This window comes from Pseudorca crassidens, chromosome X (genome assembly GCF_039906515.1).
Source record: "Pseudorca crassidens isolate mPseCra1 chromosome X, mPseCra1.hap1, whole genome shotgun sequence".
Classification (NCBI taxonomy): domain Eukaryota; kingdom Metazoa; phylum Chordata; class Mammalia; order Artiodactyla; family Delphinidae; genus Pseudorca; species Pseudorca crassidens.
In genome coordinates this window covers 106,197,370-106,217,245 of record NC_090317.1, presented here as the reverse complement: position 1 = coordinate 106,217,245, position 19,876 = coordinate 106,197,370, and the positions used below count along the sequence as shown (strand labels likewise).

The 19,876-nt window shown below is 41.1% G+C and overlaps 1 protein-coding gene across 7 annotated transcripts in view; it reads right to left on the bottom strand.

Moving 5' to 3' along the window:
* The window catches only part of DMD (dystrophin), a 2,128,065-nt gene that overhangs the window by 80,402 nt on the left and 2,027,787 nt on the right, over positions 1–19,876 (bottom strand). For all 7 annotated transcript variants that reach the window (XM_067723245.1, XM_067723244.1, XM_067723248.1 and 4 more), the window contains 2 exons: positions 19,761–19,846; positions 17,533–17,690 (listed from right to left, as the gene is read on the bottom strand). In XM_067723245.1, coding sequence (XP_067579346.1) covers positions 17,533–17,690; positions 19,761–19,846 — 244 coding nt within the window. The remainder of the gene's footprint in view (positions 1–17,532; positions 17,691–19,760; positions 19,847–19,876) is intronic.

Below are 19,876 nucleotides of genomic sequence, written 5' to 3'. Positions count from 1 at the left end.
TTGCTTTTGCCAAGAGCCAACCAAAGGGCACTACCTATTCTGAGACCAATTTGCACTGAATACATGATGGGATATTTAGTATCATACAAGTAATGAGTATGTGAATTGCAAACCCATGTTGCTTCTCTTGGAATGTGGATTGCTAATAAGGAATCTATTCACACTTTAGACAAAAAGCGCAAATGAACTCTTTGGCCAACCGAATAGTAGGATCTGGACCGACAGGTCATTTGGCTTGTAACACTACTTCAGGAGTACTCCACTCGTTACCCCTGATTATAAATTTAACACCATCATAATGAGCTGTTTAACCTTGAATTTCCTAGCTGCAAAATGGTAGCAACTCAAGCTACTGATCAAAAGCTTTTGTTGAGCACTTCTCTCTGTGTAGAGTGCCATCACAGAGGTACTTTGTGAAAATTTGCTTAAAAATTAAAAAAGAATTATAGAATCTGAAGATAAAAGGGGCCGTGGAGGTGAATTCATACTTTTGGAACGGCACCACAGAGCTGTAAGACTCTCAGCAGTCACCGGGTTCAAACTTATCCAATGGCAGTGCGTTCTTATAGCCGCTATATAAATACCACCCGTGCGAGGGAGCAAATGGATGACCCTGAACGTTTGTGTACAGGCACCCCTGTCAAAAGTGCTTCGTCACACCGAGCTGAAATCCACCAGCATAGCCAATAGGAGCACAGGCTCCAGAGTCCAACCACAAGCGTTCAAGTCCCAGCTTTGCCACTGACTGTGTTACCTTGGGTAAATAACTTTATCTTTCTGTGTATTAATTTTCCTCTGCCATGAAATGGAACTATTAATAGCACCTACCTCGTAGGGTTGCTTTAAGCTTTAAATGAAAGGCACCTGGAACAATGTCTGGCACGTAACAATAGCCATGTCAGTGTTTGCTGTTGTTATCGTCATTATCATTATATGTTTGACCAGAAACCCAGAAGTTCTCAGCCTTCACAAATCCCTTTAAATCTTTTACCAGAGCTGTCATGTCTGTCCGTGCCTCTTCATCCCTATTCCTTTTATTTCTTCCTCATATGACATGGCTTGGCTTGCCATTGTCCTTTAGAAAACTATTTTCCAACTATGATCTGCTGTGAATGGTACCTCTATTTCTCTGGACAGTATAACTGGATGACTTTCTTTTGTTCTGTACTATAGGCTCACACAGGGTTTCTACTCAACTAAAATCTCCGGGTCAGTGTTTCCCAGTGTGTCCAGCAGATCAATGATCCAGCAAAATGTTTCACGAAGAGAAGGTCAGATTAATTAAGGACACATTGCACATTACATCTGTCTCTTAAAATTCTTAATGCACGTTAACATACTAAAAGCTGAGATGGTTGTCAGTAAAGAAACACATTAAACCTTATTTGACCTCAGAGTTTCCCACACTAATTACTCAGTGATCCCAGGACATTTATCATTTTTTTTAAGCTATAAGGCTTGTGAACAGAAGGTACTAATGCACTGTTGGGCATGATAAGAAATGCAGTTGGCTGTTTTCAGTGATTCCTCCATTTTGTACTTGTTCATTTGGGATTTGTTTCCTTCCACTTCTGTCAAGGACTTTTCTGTTAGTTTTAGCCCGCTGTATAATCCCATCTATATCTTTAAGAATCCTGACTCTTACAGCCAATGAATTAGCCATTCTTCCCAACTCTGTGTAAGTTTTACATCTTAAAATATGTGTTCTGTCTTCACCAAAAAGTCACTAGTGAATATCAAACAGGCCAAGGTCACACATGGGCCGCACTCCACAGACTGCACCTCTGGTCAACACAAATCCAGAATCCAGCCCTCTCTGCTTGTTGGACTGTGACTCTTTCCAGTTATATTATTATTTAGTCTCTACTGAATGTGTTTCTCCGTCTTGTAAACAAAGATACAGTGAGAGACTGTGTAAAAACAACATCAAGTTTCGGCTACGATATGTCCTACAACAATCTCTCGCTCCACTGGTCTAGAAACTAAATTTATCAAAATAACCCTTTCGAGCTAGGACAAAAACCATCAACGAAAGACAGCAAATTGAAAAGCATTGCTAATTCATTCCAATTTAAAACACGGGGTTTATTGTTGCCTAATCTGGACCTATATCTATTTCCCTGACTTAGGTTTAAATGATAGTTTGTTTAATGATAGATTCAAAGACATGCTACAAAGAAAGAATTCAGGCTTAATACAGAAAGCAGAATATTAACAGAAAGCTTCTATTCATTCCGGAAGACAGAAAAAAATCTGACCATGGGTCAGCAACAAATGTAGGCGTCCAAAATAAAGGGGGGAAAAAAAAGACCATGTCTGTGATGTATAATAAAGGCATAGCAAGTATAGTGTGAAGAAATGATCACATCACCCTAAGTACTGTTCAAAGCCTTCTTAGAAAACGGTGTCTAGTTCTGGTGGCTACAGCTGACCCAGAACTTAGAGAAGGCTTGGCAGAAAGGCAGAGCGATAATTAAAGGGTTTGAAAGACCTATGAGAACAGTTTAAGGGAACTGGGCTTATTTAGTCACTAGAAAACACCCAAAAAACACGAGGCTGTGCAAGACAGAGTGGCTGAAGGGGCGATTTAATGACAGTTTTCAATTATGTGAATGGCTCTGCCATACAGGCCTGTGACCAGCTGTTCGATTTCTCCACTGGGGACAGAACAAGAAGGATTTAGGCTGTAACTCATACGGAAGCGTTTCCTGATAATGAAAGTTGTTAAAGCACTAGTGTGCATTACCAAGGGAAGCTAGAGAATGTTCTCCTCTTTCAAAATACCATAGATTCTCCTGTGCTTAAAGGCTGGAAATTCTCAAGGTTCTTCCCACCTCCACAGACGCAAGGTCCATCATTTTGGCTCTTTTAAAACCACTCGGCTATGCCAACTGACAGCACTGAAGACAAGATATGGGGATTCACATTCTCATTCTGTTTCGATCTTTCATGTTTACTACAAACCATTCTGTATCCTAGTGTTATATTCCCTCTCCTTTTGTCCGGCGATAAAGAAGGGAAGAATTAAAAATCAGGCAAGCGTCTCTAAAGAGCTAAAACAACTGGAACTAAAACCCAGCTAAAATTACATTTTGATCATTCTAGAAAAAAATAAATAGGTTAGTTTGGAATGACAGGAAGTTGCTGAGGTCAAAAGACAGGTATGGTGGCAATGGATTGAGATCATCCTTGTAGGTACCATTATCTGCTGACCTACATATAGGTCTCAGATAGCTTCTCTTGCTATCAAGGATGACCTTGCCCTTGCCCCTGCCCCTAAATGCCAGTTTCAAACCATCTAAGCAAAAACTCTTAGAACGGGCCATTTAGCCCTGGGTTTTGTTGTTTGTTTTGGGCAATGCCTCCTCTTTTCTCTTTTATGGCGTGCACACACAAAGCAAGGATATCACAGCTCCGTCCACTGTGACAGCCACAGTACGCAAGTATCTTGCATCTCCACTCCTTCTCTCTCGGTCCTCTCGTCAGCAACTACCCACAGCATGGAGGCTAGGGAAGGAATCCACTGTAATTACTGCTGCCGCCTTACAGCATATGGCAGGGTGGCTTTATACAGATGTCATCTTAACAACATACAAAGACAGTCAAAGGGGGAACTTCTCTGGTGGTCCAGTGAGTAAGACTCCACGTTCCCAATGCAGGGGGCCCGGGTTCGATCGCCAGTCAGGGAACTGAATCCTGCATGCATGCCGCAACTAAAAGTCCGCATGCTGCAACTAAGAACTCCACATGACGCAACTAAAGATCCCGCATGCTGCAACTAAGAGCCGGCATGATGCAATGAAGAGCCCGTGTGCCACAACTAAGACCCGGCGCAGCCAAAGTAAAAAAATAAATATTTAAAAAAACCAAAAAACCCCCAGACAGTTAAAGGAATCCCAGAATCTCAGTATCTGGAATTTCTAGCCAAGGGATGTAATTACCAATATAATAATTTCAAAGGACATTACGTGGCAAGTTGGGAGTTAGGGGATTTGCCAGGGTTCAGAATAACTTTTGGGTTTCTTTCCCGTTGTGCCTTCCATAAACCCTTAGGAACTCAAGGGCCAGGCTCTGAATGGCTACCAGGGTGTCAACCTGAATATTTACTTTTCTCTCAGGCTAACAGTATCAGTTCATGGCCACAGAAGAAATGCGACGGCAAGGTTTCTCAGCAAGCCCCACACTCCAACTGCTAAAAACACATACAATATATTTTTAAGAGACGGTAACTGACATCGCAATTGTCAGGCTTTTGGAAAACCATGTCAATCCTTAATAAACTGAAAAAACTTAGTATAGAGAAAAGTAAACATTGTGTAAGAGACTGTACCCAGTAGTTCTCGGATGATAAAAAGGAACCACGTTTTGCTCTGGAAACAATACTTGTCTAAACCTCCTTCGTTTCTCTCCTAGGTTGCAGGTTATTTAAAGACAGGAACTATGTTTCTACACCTTCCATGAAGGTTTGCTGAATTGAATGATGGGTGGGAATTAAACTGTGATCACGATAATTAAAAGGAAGGATTGTAGTATCTGAATGAGGTTAGAATAAAAAAAAAAAATACTGCCTACTCATCCTGAAGAGAAAAAAAAAAAAAGAAAAAAGCTCATAAGGGTTGTCTAAGGACCCGAAGACAAAATAAGTACGTTCTCAAACGCCCAATTTACTTTTAAAGAGTTTTTAAAGTAACTGGCCTCTGTTGGTTTGTCTGTTACAGTATCACACGCAAAAGGCTAACCCACAGTCTATTCCTGGATTTGGAGGGTATATCTAGAATGATCTGGCTTAAATGTAGGAAGATGCAAAGTCTACACTGGGGGCCTGAAGGGAACCTCACAGGCAGGCAGCCGTGCTCGAGGTCAGAGACAGTTCTGTGCCTCAGAGGACATCTGACAATGTCGAGAGACGTTTCCGGTTGCCACAACTGGGGTACAGAGACAGGTCAGGATCCTGCTAAACATCCAACAATGCACAGAACAGCCCCCTACAACAAAGAATCTTCCAGGCCAAAGCGTCAGTAGTGCCAAGACTGAGAAACCTTGCCCGAACGTTAACACCGTACATGGCCAGGGTTCGTGTGTCGAAACTAAGAAACCAACATGGGTCCACTGTGATTAACTAAATGCTACAGGGCACCTAACAGGCAGGCAGCTATCCTCTACAACACAGCAGCCGAGAAGCTACGGTAGGCCTGTTCAATTACTGACTGGTAGAGAAGGGCTTCATTGGTTAACACGTTGTGGACAGAGAAATGCGATGTCGTTTCACACCTGTCAGAATGGTTATCATCAAGAAGACAAGACATGAGCACTGGTGAGGCTGGAGAAAAGGGAACCCTTGTGCACTGTTGGTGGGAATGTAAATTGGTTTAGCCATCATGGAAAACATTATGGAGGTTCCTCAAAAAATTAAAAACAGATCTACCATGAGATCCAGCAACTACACTTCTAGGTATATATCCAAAGGAAACGAAAACAGGATATTGAAGAAATATCCGTACTCCCATGTTCACTGCAGCATTATTCACAATAGCCAAGACTTGGAAACAACCTAAGTGTCTGTCAACGGATGAATGGATAAAAAAAGATGTGGTGTGCATATATACAGTAGAATATCATTCATTCAGCCATGAGAAAGCAGGAAATCTTGCCATTTTTGACAATAAAGAAGGACCTTGAGGGTGTTATGCTAAGTGAGATAACTCAGACAGAGAAAGACAGATATGTGTGGTATCACTTATATGTGGAATCTAAAAAGCTGAACTCCCCAAAACAGAGTAGAATGGTGGTTATTAGAGGCTGAGGGTAGGGGAATTGGGGAGATTATCCACTTACAGCTAGTAGATAAATAAGTCTTGGAGATCTAATACACAGCACAGTGATTTTAGTCAACAATACTGTATTATAAACTTCAAAGTTGCTAAGAGACCCGATCTCAATTGTTCTCACCACAAAAGAGAAACGGTAATTCTGTGACGTGGGAGAGGTGTCAGCTAACACGAGGGTGGTACTCATATTGCAGTGTAAGTGTCAAATCAACACGTTGTACATTAAACTATAAAATCTTATACGTCAATTATACCTCAATTAAAAATTTTTAAGGTTGTACATTAAACTTATACCATGTTATATGTCAATTATACCTCAATTTTTAAAATTGTAAGCTAAAAATATACTTACATATTGTGGAGAGAGGAAAGAGAAAGGACCGATAAATTAAAAAAGCCCAAACTGGAAGTAACAAGGGAACACGCTAAAATCGTAGACCCTGATTTGAAATCAGGTTGCTTTTCAAATAGAAACTCTATGCAATGTATTTCATGACAAATAACAGAAATTTATTTATTCATGGCAAATCATTAACCAAAGCAAGGTTAAGGCAGTCAGCTAGTACAAGTGTGTGTGTGTGTGTGTGTGTGTGTGTGTGTGTACATGTGTGAGTGTATGTTTTCATTTCTTTAGTAGAGTTCCTGCCCATTTCAAAGAAAAATAGTAAGTAAATTCAGAAACATTGCATGCATTCATATGCATGGATAGAATTTCCAAACATTCTTATTGACAGAAATTTATGGAAAATACTGGGGACAAACCACAGATTTTTTAAAAAGGTTAATCTCTCCTTCCTGGCCATTTTCATCTGCTGTTTTCACTAGTAAAATGTTCCCTTCATAAATCCAAATAACCCTTTCAATATCGCTGCCACTGTTAATAGGTTATAGCATTGATAGCTGACAACCCAACTTTTCTGGCCCTGATTGTAAAAAGCCCTAGTGTTTGGAAAGATTTGCTGAATTCAAATTGATCAAAACTGTTTTGTGAATTACAGTCTGTACACAAAGATTTAGAACTACAAAGAGAATGGTTAGCCAGGGTCAGACCGTATAGGACAGGCAGTTCCTGACTGTTCCCTGAGCTGCTATTACGATTTCTTTAACAACCACTAAATCTACCAAGGGCATCAGTGGAATATTTTACGTAAGAGAGAAGTCTACACTAGCAACGAACATAAAAGGAGGAACAAGAAAAAGTTGTAAAGAATATTAATGACTCTTCTTCCAAACAATCCCAATTTTTATGAAAATCAAATGAGTGATAAAAAATCTGCTATAAAACTATACGAAACCTGCATGTAACAAATTAAACAGAAGGAAGGTGGCATTTTGGTCATCTCAGACATAAGATCCTTGTGTCTTACCTTTGAGTTGTTGAGGAAACTATAGTGTAGGGGCACCAGGGATTATTTATATGAGGCTCCACACAATGTTTTTCACATCTTGTTCTTAGTCTATGCTACTTCTATTCAGAGAACAGGTGGTCTCACGTGAAAGGCCACGCTGTACATATAAGACTGTTTTCTGTATCTTGTATCTCTGTTACAAGAATTGTTACCCAGAAGATCAGGTAAGACTTGGCTGATAATGACCCAGCTTTAAAGTATACACAGTACTCCATATCCCTTTCTGCCTTCTCCATTTACAACACTCAGCATATAAAATCAAAGAAACCTGGGGAGAAGTAACTCTTGAGATAATGTTTCACCTGATGTTACAGATGAGAAAAGGCTCAAAGAGGAAACAGCTCAAGATCATCTATTAGTTGAGACTAAAATATGTATGCCTAAAGGAGCTTGTAAAGAAGGGTGGACAAAAGTGATTTCCGATGGGAACATACAAGGCTGATCTCCAAAATCTTTTGAATCTTTAACTTGGCCAAGAGTACGAGAGGCTCTGCTATCTAAATATGGCCTACCTGAGACAATGCCCAGGTACCAATCTTGAACTGAATTCTGTGCTGGTCTACTGAGAGCTACATGAAGATACAATTGAATATTCAATAAGCACTGAGGTAAATGCATACTCTTATCTCTTCTGATCGTCTCCTTTCCTCCTTCTTTTTGACATTACATGTCCTTCCTCCTACCGTTAGATGCTATGACATATATGAGCTACGTGGACTGACAGGTGCAGGTTAACGTAAATTGAGGTAGCAAAAGGGAAAAAAGAAACAGAAAAGCCTATGAGTTTCTCAATCCTCATTAGCACATAACTCATGCTATATGACTTGGTCCCACAGAAGAGTTGGCTGATACGGAAATGTATTTATCAGACACATGCTTACATTGTTACGGGGGAAAGGACGGTTAATTCCATGCACTGGCGTTTTAAGCAACGTCATGGCAAAAATAGTATCCAAAGGCAGCTCAGTCAGGAGAAGTCCCATTCTCTCTACACGGAAAATCACCCTGGATGTCCATGGTGATACTCAGAAAAAGAGAGGGGAAAAGTGGGAGCTCTGTTACAGAAGAAAACCAGCTAATACGTGCAGAAAAAACGGTAGAATGAGAAAACCACTATTAGGCGACCACTAATGTAATCACTGAATTAGAAAAGGATCACCAATGGAGGCTAAAACCATAGGGTGAAAGGCTGTTGAGGAATAGAATGATCACAAGTGCTCAAAATATCACAAAAATGACTTTCTAATTTACAAAGGGAAAAGGACACTTTTACAATGGAAATATCTGACACCACCTTACCATTCTTAGCATTACTGATAAGAACCAAGTGTCATTTTGTCCCTCCAGCTGTGATGTAGTGGGAAAGACACAGCAGTGCCTCTGTCGTCCTCTTGCCAAAACAAAAAAATTCAACTTGAATCTAATCCAAAGAAACAGCCAGAAAAATCCAGAATATGAGGCATTCTTAAGAAAGCTGCTTGGACTCTTCAAAAATGTCAGTATCATGAATGAAAAAACCAAAAAATGCTGGGAGACTGTTCAGATTAAGTGAAAGTACAGAGGCATGACAAGCCAATGAAAGACAAAGACCTTGACTGGATCCTGGAAGAAAACTACCAGAAATAAGGAACATTCCAAAGCCATGGGGATATTTCAATGTGGACTGCAAGCTAGATGATATGACTGACTTCATGTTAAATTTGTGTGTGGCAACAGTATTGCAGTTATGCAGGAGAAAGGCTTTTTGAAACAAGATATATGGTGAAATGTTCAGGGGTTTATGTTTTATGGTATGATGGCCTTTCACCTTTAAATGGTAAAGGAGAAAGATGTGTCTGTGTGTGTAGATTCAAAGGCACACATACATGGGAAAAGTGAAATGTAAATGGGGCAAAACGCTAACCAGGGGTTGGACAGATGTACGAGACGTACAGGTGTTGATCATACTATCCTTTCAACTCTTCTTTATACTTGAAATTTTTTCAAAATAAAACACTGGTTGGAAACCATTGTTTCTCACCAAGCACCCCCCTTCCTGGGGGGAGGGCAAGGAAGGCAAGAGTGTAAGGAACTGTGATAACTGTGATAGGGGAGGGGGAAATGCATTAATAACCAATGGTATAAAATGTGAAAAACTCTTCAGGACTAGTTTTCTCGCAAAACACAAACCTAACACCAAACTGATGTCCTCCCTGTCCTTAGCTTCATTGCTCTAATGTGTCCCCTCATATACTCGGCCGAGATGTGCTTTCCCCAGATACCCGACTATGAATTTTCAGCCATAAATACGAGTTGAAGAAGCCCAACGTTACCAGAAATTTTTCTTGTTTGAAATAAGGATTGAGAGGTCAACAGCTGTGTTCATGAGACAAGAAGAAGTAAAAGGCTTCCCATAACTGCTGTCTTGGGTAGAAATCAAGTATTTTATTTAAAGTTCTGAAGATAATGAGCAGGTTGGAGGCCAGCAGTCACTGCTCTAAATATTAATGAGGACTCTGAATCACCCATTAAAGATAAAATAAGCCCAAACAGTAACACGCAGTGATTATCCGCTCTTCATTTACATGTTCAAGGACAACTGTCCTGACCTCAGGCTTTCCACTCCACCTGACTAATAAACCAATTAACACCATGGCTCCAGGGAACAGAAGCACAATTTTTAAATCTATGCAAACCTGTAAGTATACTCAATGTTATTCACTTATGCTAGAGAGTTCTTATTTAACAGAAAACTTTCACAGATACATGGTAGAGCACATATATCTGCCTGTAGATATCATGGAATATCTTTTCTCAAGTAGGTATCAGGACAAATTATGCTCAAGTACAAGACAGCACATTAACTCTTCCACTGCTGCCTCCTACAATCATTTAAAATCCAGTTCAGGAAGAGGCAAAAGTATAGGAACAGAACACAGAGACTGGGAGCAGGCAGGATGACAACAAAACAAGAGGGAATGTTAGGGGTGATGCAAATGTTCTGTCTTGATTGTAGTGGTGGTGACAAAACTATATGTCTAAACTCAGAGAAGTGAACACTGGAACAGACTGTACTGTATTTTTTTAATGTAGCTTAAAAAAAAAAGCTAGGGCTTCCCTGGTGGCGCAGTGGTTGAGAGTCCGCCTGCCGATGCAGGGGACACGGGTTCGTGCCCCGGTCCGGGAAGATCCCACATGCCGCGGAGCGGCTGGGCCCGTGAGCCATGGCCGCTGAGCCTGCGTGTCCGGAGCCTGTGCTCCGCAATGGGAGAGGCCACAACAGTGAGAGGCCCGCGTACCGCCAAAAAAAAAAAAAAAAAAAAAAAAAAAAAAAGCTAATTAGAATTTTTTTTTTTACTATTTTTTCAAATGCCCTCCCCCAAAACCCAAAGCAAACAAAAAAAACCACTTTAGCTGTTAGTGTATCAAGACACCCTGGATAAACAGATAAGGGTGTCCCAGGAAGAAGTTTTGCACTTCCCTTTATCTTAAATAATCTTCGTAGAAAGACAGATGTTTTTTTAAAAAATCCAATTTACAAGCCAGTGACAAACATGGGAAAAAAGAAAATGGTAAATGTTGAACTCATATCTCCTTGTTTCTCTGAGCTTTGTGGGTAAGTAGCAGTTTGACTTAGAATTAATGGTGAACTGATCAAAGGGAGTCCAGAATACACTTCAACTAAAAGCATGGCTCTCAAAAAAAAACCGGTTTTTTTCATTAGCACCTCTGCCTCAGCTTTTGTAGGAAAGCAGGGAGAGGGGAGGGGAGGGGAGGAGAGGAAGGAAAATTTGGTCCTAACAAAGACTTCTGCTCTAGAAGGGTAAAAAGGAGAAACAGGATGACATGTGCTTTTCCTTAGCAGTAAGTGTATAAATGAAACAGGTTTCAACTCCAACACAAACCTATCTTTGAAACACTGGTGAAGAAAATATCTACCACTCCACATGGAGAAATTAACAGCATAAACCACGACATAATTATGAAGGTAAACCACCACAGCTTATAGTCAAAATAGAAAAGAAGAGCAACTGAAAACCAATAGTGAACTCCAGACAATGCTGATGATACCCTGATAAAAGGTCTTTCCCCAAAATTTGCAGGAATTCTGTCCATGAGCAGGCCCAGTAGGAGCTCAGTGACGCTAGCTCTACTTATACATACCAAGCGCTAGTAACTTATATCGTAGTTATTAGTGAGTATCCATCAGTCCAAACGGGTGTAAAAAGAATGTCCGTACGACCAAAGGGCCCATATTGTTTTCTTTTGAAGGAACACCTTTATTTTATTTTGTTTTTTTAGGCCGCTCCATACAGGCATGCGGGATCTTAGTTCCCCGACCAGGGATCGAACCCGCGCCCCCTGCAGTGGAAGCGCGGCATCTTAACAACTGGACCGCCAGGGAAGTCCCAAAAGGGCCCATAACGGCCAAAGGAAACCTAGGCAAAGCAGATTTTTTAGGAGTTATTTTAAGGATGGGAAATATAAAATGTGATCAATTGGCATGAGGAACGCTGCCAAACTGGTTAAGAAGCGTGTTGGCATGGTACTTTAACACCATCTCAAGAGTCTCTAAACTCTCATCTACAGATGCTGGGTTATGGATAAAAGGAATTGTTGATCGTGGTGGGCTAGTCTCATGTTAAAATACACTTCAGATAATCATAACTAACTATGTGCCCACCACTCTACGTGCCCTGCCTCTATTAGCTCACTTAATCCTCACAACTGCTCCAGGAGCTTAGGGGCCAGGAAGGTCAAGAAATGTGCCCAAGGTTGCACACCCAGCAAACAGCAGAGCTGGGATTTGAACCTGGGCAGCCAGCTTCAGGGCCTATGTGCTTAACCACTCTGCCACTCACTACTCCAGATGTCCTGGAATGATTTACTATTTACACACACACACACACACACACACACACACACACGCTAGTTCTCGACAGTTGAGGTGGTAATTTATTCCCATTTCTGTATCATTCTATATTACAGCAACTGTGCACAGATGATATTCATTTTTGTCAGAGGAATATAAAAACTCAGAAGACAGATGAAAAAGCAACTTATTCATTTTGAACGCATGAATACAACAGGAGGCAGAAAACAGATGCAGAATAAACAGCTTTTGGCACGCAAGCGCTTGTAGGTGAAGCATATTGAATACAAAGTTGGTACACTCGATTCTGTCTCAACAATAAGGTGCTTACAATGTTTACAGAAGAAAATACTACAAAGACTATCGGGGGGAGGGGAGAAGGGAGTACCTCTCAGGGCACTGCCAAATACCAATTTACAGACACATGACTCTTTTCTGGAGTCACTTAAAAGCGTAAAGTTTTGCCCACCTAAGAGGAGATACTATTTCATTTCATTTGGAAGTAGACTAGACACCTGAAATTGGGATTAGAGTATTTTAAATACAGATCATAGTGTGTGTGTACACATAAAGGATCATGCTAACACTTTCTTCGTTCAGTCTAATATTTGAGCTGGTTAAAGCCATTTATTTCTACTCAGATGGTTTAGCAGAAGGAAATGCTGGCTTGGAACATAGGGAACTTGGGCCTGATGTCTAGTTCTGACATAAATATAATTGCAGAATGGAGAAAATATTCACTCTGCCTATGTGGGTTTCAGTTTTCTCATCTGAAGAAGGAGAGATGTGGACAATGTCTCAGGTTCCTTCGGGCAGCCTGTTGACTCACTGCCAGGGCAGACCCGGCCTTGCGGAGGTCATAAGGATCAATCTATTCTGTCAACAGGGAAGATCCCATGGAATATGAAAGCAGATCAACCCGATGATGCATTAACTGAAGCTGTATTTCCAAAACAAACTAGCTTCAAATCTTTACTTCTACTAATGCCCAAAAGAGTCATTTTCCCAGTACACGTGTTGACTGCCATACGCTTCTAATGTAGAAACGTATCCTGTTGCCTCCTTTAATATCAGCGAAGATACTACTGTCAAATCCATACGTTTATAGTGAATTTTCCCTTTTAAAACCCACAGATATGACTTCATTTCCTGGCCTCGTGGATAATTCCTTGATGGACCTATACTGATTTTTAAATAGGCAAAGCATTTTATTTGGACTTGGCAATTCCTTTTCTCTTTAAGAAGTTTTTGGGGTTTCTTTTTTTCCAATTTTTTAAAATTGTGGTAAGATACATATACCATAAAATTTACGATCTTAACCATTTTTAAGTGGATAGTTCAATGGTATTAAGTGTATACATACTGTTGTGCAACCATCACCGCCATCCATCCCCAGATGGGCTGAGGAAACCTATAAAAAGATCACCCAGCTACCACTGCACGTGAAAACACTGCTCTGCTCTCCTCCTGTCCCTGCCAGGCCCTTGTCTGAGCCAGAAGCCAACACTTTCCTAACTGTACCGACTTGAAAAGAAGGAAGTTTTCTAGTCGGTGACAAAAAAAAAAAAAGGAAATAAAAAGACTACAGTCTGAAGTCAACTTCTCCTTCTGTGATGCAGGGAATGTATTTGTAGGAGAAACAAGTACTTTCCTGCTGTTCATTTCCTTAGGCTGGTAGAAGGAACAGCCTTTGAGCACAAGCTTGCTGAAGGAACCAGCCCGGCCCCATTCCCAAGGTCTTACGCTTCAAACAAAGGGCAGGGGGCATTATCACTCCTGTTATCTTTCCCTCCAGCAAACACTGAATTTTCATGCATGCTGCATGGTTTCCGAAAGGCAAGGTGATAGCCAGAGCTCCTGGCTGAGGAAAAGCCCGCCAGGGCTAGGACGCCAATTCTGAAGGAAGAATTCACAATGGATCTGTTCACGCAGACTGCCAATTCCTACCAAGTAGAGAGGGCCCCCAAATCTGAGTAATATAAACCTCACCCGGCTCTGTACCCATAGGACGTGCACCACAGCCTTTTAGCAACATCCAATTTGCCAACGCTCAGTGTCTTAAAGTGAGCATTCCTCTTCTCCCCAACTCTCCTATGTTCCCTATTTTGTTATGGCATCATGTATTCTAGCAGAGACCCAGAAAAAAAATGCCTGTTATTTCACCTTGGGAAGCTGGAGAGCCTTAAAATGAAAAAATGCATATTTGGGGATGAGGCGGAAAATGGGCGGGGGGGTGGGGGAGGCATGCGCTCTGGACTAGGAATCAAACTCTTCCACCAGCTGAGGAAACGCAGGGGCGCTGATAAATTGTTCATCTATTAAAAAAACCATAAAACAACCCCCCCAACCTGCTTATTCTATTCTCTTCAAAGGGTTTGGGAAGATTAAATGAGAACTGTGTGAACAAAAGTAGAATATTACCATCAGTAGCAGTAGTAACAGTATTATTTACAAGCATGGTTAGTACAAATGGTAGGGAGAATCTGTTACTTGGTAGTGAAAGCAAACCGTGGGCAGCTATGGAAACAGATCAGGAAAGGTCTGAGAGTTAAGTAGAGAAATTAGGATTTATTCAGTGGACCGTGAAAAGAAATTGAAGATTTCGAAGCACGGTGTCATACACTGAATACGTTTCTCTAAAACCGGTATGAGAGCAGCGAGACTGACAAAAGGCACCAGGGGGTCTAGAGGAGGCTTGCTAGGAAGACAGTGCAATAATCTATGCAAGTGATGAGAAGGCCTGAAAATAGCGTATGAGTGGCAATGAACAGGAATCACACAAAAGATGCTTCTTTCCCTTAAAAAGAAAAGTTAGCACTTCACTCATTTTTTTTTTTCTAATTCTAAATGTTCAAAAAAGAAAATCTGGAAAATACAGAAGAGTAGGGAAAAAACCCCGTCCTGTCACCACTGTTAATATCTTGATAGATTTCCCCCCAGTCTCAGAAAAGACCTTTCTGAGAGCTTCGAGACTGGCTAGCCAGGATGTGTTCAACCACTATGCGATCAGGTAGTGGACTGAGTTCAAAGTTCTGACGCTGAGAAGAGAGCGTAGCTGTTACAGGGACAGGGACAGAGCGAAACAAGAGGAAGCAGGTGAGTGAAGAAGGCAAGCATCCCGCAAGAGAATGCAACAGGCAGTCGTGGAACAGACCGGGCTCCTGATAAGAGGACGGCACGACGGAAAGTAGAGTTTCTGTTCAGCAGCCCCTTGTCCCGACAACCAAGTTCAAGAGGCTAGAGCTTACTTATTCCCACCACAAAAGAGAAATGGTAATTATATGACGTGATGGCACTAACTACTGCTACAATGGCAATCATATTACAATATACAAATGCATCAAATCAACGTGCTGTACACCTTAAATTCACACCATGTTATATGTCAGATACATAAAAAAAAAAACCAGAGAGAGCCAGAGTCTGCAGTGAGGGTGACGGTGGCTGCAGCACCATCAGTTCCGCGAGGTGACAGGACAATGGCTCCAGTGGCCCTGAGGCCAGCCCGCCTGACTTCGCGGCAGGAACCGTCTCTCAACAGAGATGGCTGTCGGCAGGTTCGAGCTCTGACCGTTACTCTCAACCTCAGTCACAAGACATACACAGCTGTGTATATATGTATATGCGAACACGTGTGTGTGTACGTGTGTGTGTGTGTGTGTGTGTGTGTGTGTGGTTTCACAATTAGAAAGTAAAAAGTCACTGAAACTTGACCGAAGAGAAAACGCTTCGGAAAAAAAATTAAGCACTGTAAGTTGTTTTATAATAGGGTTTTGAAAAAAATGGATCTGGACTATTTGTGGCCATTAATATTCATTGTGTGAAAGTTACTTGTGTCTACGTTCTGGAGGAGAAATGCTAATGCAGCAACATGTAAGAAAAAACCCAGAGGAAGTGATAGTCTGTTCATGTTTTGGGAGATTTGAGTATGAGGTGAAAAAATGCATTTATTTCTCCACATCTGTTTTACTTTTACAGCCAATTTGCCATAATTTTGGCAGAACGATCCAAACAGTATACCCAATGCTACATTAAGTGGCCTTACTATGTGTGCATTTATTTACTCTGCCCAGTGAACTATTAAATGAAGGCTAAAAGTGCTCTAAATAGCTAAATATTCAAAATGTTCTGCCCGGAAGGCCTTCTATGGTTTTACCCTAGTCTGTGGTCAGACTACATACAGGTCGAACCCAGTTATTTGTACACCTAGTTCTATCGGTAATGAGATTACCACGGACGGATCGAGAAACCCCATACAAGAAAAATAGTTCTTACCATTTGAAAAACAACATAAGAACACTGTGAATAATGTAACACTCCAAATACCTCATTCCTTCAGTGCTGGTGGTACTACAAACAACTTTTGACAAAAAGCCATCTGGTAATATGTATCAAAAAAGCCACAAAACTGTTTATATCTGTTAATCCCATTTCTGAGAATTTATCCTAAGGGAAAAACTTGTGTCAAAGAAAAGAGCTAACTACATAAAGATGTTCACTGCAGCATTATCTATCTTACCAAAAAAGAGAAACAAACTAAATGGCTATCAACGGAGTGCTGAGGCACTTGGGAGGAAGAGGGTATTTCTGGGGACACCGATTATGGTGTGGAAAAGGCACTGGGGCAGCAGGATACGAAGGAGAATGGACAGGAGTGTGTGGAGCTAGTGACAGACATTAGCAGAGAGTACGAACCTCCAACCTGGTTGTAAGCCTATGGGAAGTCACCATCCAGGCCTTGGAACGGCAGAGGAATGTCAAAGTTACAAAAGGAAAACTTTAGGGACTTCCCCGGTGGCGCAGTGGTTAAGAATACGTCTGCCAATGCAGGGGACACGAGTTCGAGCCCTGGTCTGGGAGGATCCCACATGCCGCAGAGCAACTAAGCCCATGCACCACTACTAGGCCTGCGCTCTAGAGCCCGTGAGCCACAACCACTGAAGCCCGCGCGTAGCAACAAAGACCCAACGCTGCCAAAAGTAAATAAATAAATTTATTTTTTTTTAAAAAAGATAGCTGTGTCAACTATTTACCAACAGCTACTGAAAAGAAGGCTACGATGACAGAATTAGGTTAGAAAAAAACAACTAAGAGACTAAGAGACTCACAGACAAAGGTCATTTTCTTTTTTACAAAGGATTTCTCTGGCTGGAGATTATTTCCTCCCTCGCTAAACCATGCAGACTCCCTTCCCTCCCAACATCTTAGGAACTGCGGGGTTCTGGCTGCAGACGCAGCTTTCTTTCCCTTCCTTTGCACTGTCCTCTCTCCCCAAACCCACAGTTCCAGAAGCCACTGCCTACAGAGGTTTCAAATATCAAAAATCCCTTACCTACCTGCCTATGGAAGAGCTAACATGAGAAACTACAGTTCTGTGGGGTTTCATATTAATTTCTAAAATACAAAAGAATAAGTATGTTACTTGAGAAGGTGAATAACTTACAAATTGGAAGCAGCTCCTGACACTCGGCTCAATGTTACTGCCCCCAAAGGATGCGACTTCACCCAACTGTCTTGGGATTTGGATAGAATCATGCAGAAGGAGGCCCAGTCTGCGCTGGTCACAAAATCCAGTTGAACTGGCCACTTGCTTGAAAAGGTCTACAAAAGGAAAAAGAGAATTGCAACCATCCAAAAGCAGAACGAAGTAGATGTTAGCAGAATCTAAGGACCAGCTCAACTCCAGCACCAATTCGCAAGAGCAGCCAATATTCCCACCGTGTACTTCTACTGTACACTAATCTGCACATTTATTATTTTTATGGATCAAGTTAATCATCACTGGGTATATATGAAGTGTGACAACGCTTAAATAAACTACAGCCCTGCAAGTAACGAGAGCTTACGCACAGTTCTGACATGTGAGTTTTTCCTAAGCCAGAACATAATACTTCAGAAAATATTTTATACATATGACGTGACCACCATCATAAAATACATGTTTCAGCCTTAAGAAACACAGAACGGGCCCAAAGCACCATCCCCCTTCGGACAGCAGCTTCCAAAATATATCAAAATTGGGCCTTCTTTATGAAGTCATACGATCACTGAGTTTCTCGTACATGTTCCCACAGGATGCTGTACATATTCGTAATTAGCTCATATCACTTTACACTGTCACTGATTTAATATGTGTCTTTTTGACTGAAGAATGGTATCCCCTCAAGGTTGGGACCGTATCTTGGTCAACTGTGTGCCGGAAATGTGTGCAGTAGGAGAGCAGCAGGTGGAGGATAGCAGGTGCCCAATATACGTGCATTCAAGGAATGAATGAATACGCCAAACACTTGCAACATGTTTTGGTCTCAGAAATACAATTATTTTAATCCTACCTTGTATTCAAATAAAAGTTGCCCAAAAAGTAAATCCACGGAATATTTTCCTACTCATAAGCACACTTTAAACTCTAAGACATTAAATGTTTTAACGAGATATTTAAGATGGCAGTAACAACACTGAGCTCTCACAGCATTTTCTCGTCTCTCCAGTACACACACGTAAGTTCAGAATTATGAATTATCTTCAAATAGCCCCGCTTGAAGTTAACATTTTTGTTTCGCCAACCTCAAACCTGTTCCCTCTCAGTAGTTATTTGAAACACAAACTGGAAGCTTCCTTGATGAATCAAGTTAGTATCACGATGTGCTGGTACCATACCTATCACAAGTAACTACGATATTTAAAGGACGAAAGCCCACAGAAATATTCTGTTTTATCCAAAACACATTTTCAAATGGCTAACAAAAGCTGTTCTGTTCTTTTTTCTTGGGTTCTTAGGATGAGAAAACTCAAGTGGAAACTACATAAAAGTGAGAGCTAAAAGAGCTTGTGTATTTTGTGGAAATTTACTCCTAGGGGGGAAATGAGCAGTAGGACACAGCGTGGCTTTGGAGGAATTCAATCTCTTTTATCTCCTGCCCGTCCTTAAGCTCAGCACATCTCCACATCCCTGTGTGGCTAGGCCTTAGGGGAAAAGAGAAAAGACAAGATACACTAGGTTTGTTTAATATTCCTACCGAAAAGATTTCTCACGAGCATTTAAAGGGGAAAAACAAGTACATTCCTTCACGATGGGAATGAATGGTTACTTAGTCATCTCCACTGTCCCTCCTCTAGCATTTGCTTTTAATTTGGATTTACAAATTTTGAGCAGAAGAGCCCAATAGCTAATCAAAAGGAAATTCTTTAAGGTGTTATTTACCCTGTAAGAAATGGCAAGCTGTCTCTCAAATAATAAAATGTTAATCACATCACAGAATTGGGTATGTCAGTACAACTCGCAGTAAGATGATTATAAAATAAACAAGGTTTCATCCAAAGACGAGGCAAGTGCACAGATTAAACCTTCACATTTATTTTCCTGACTTAGACAAAGGGGTTAGGAAATCGGACTTTACCCCCGAGGAACATGTGTTTTACTCAGACACAGTCAATGTAATGTAAAATAATACTCGGACTGGAGAAGTTAATCCTCATTCTCTATTTAAATAACTACAATTTAACATCTGACATGGAGCGGCACACATCACATTTTATGACAGTCTGAAAGTAGTTCTACATCTTACATGAGGAACCTGCTGTCAAATAAGAACACCGTGTTATTCCCCATCTAAAACTGGGGTAATTAGCCAACATTAATCAAAGAATACTGAGCTCATATACACGACTTACATCTGTACTTGTCTTCCAAATGTGCTTTACACAGAGAAATGATGCCAGTTTTAAAAGACAGGACCCGGATCCTCCCTGTTCGCCCCCTGTTATGAATAATCAAAGCAGAAAACAAT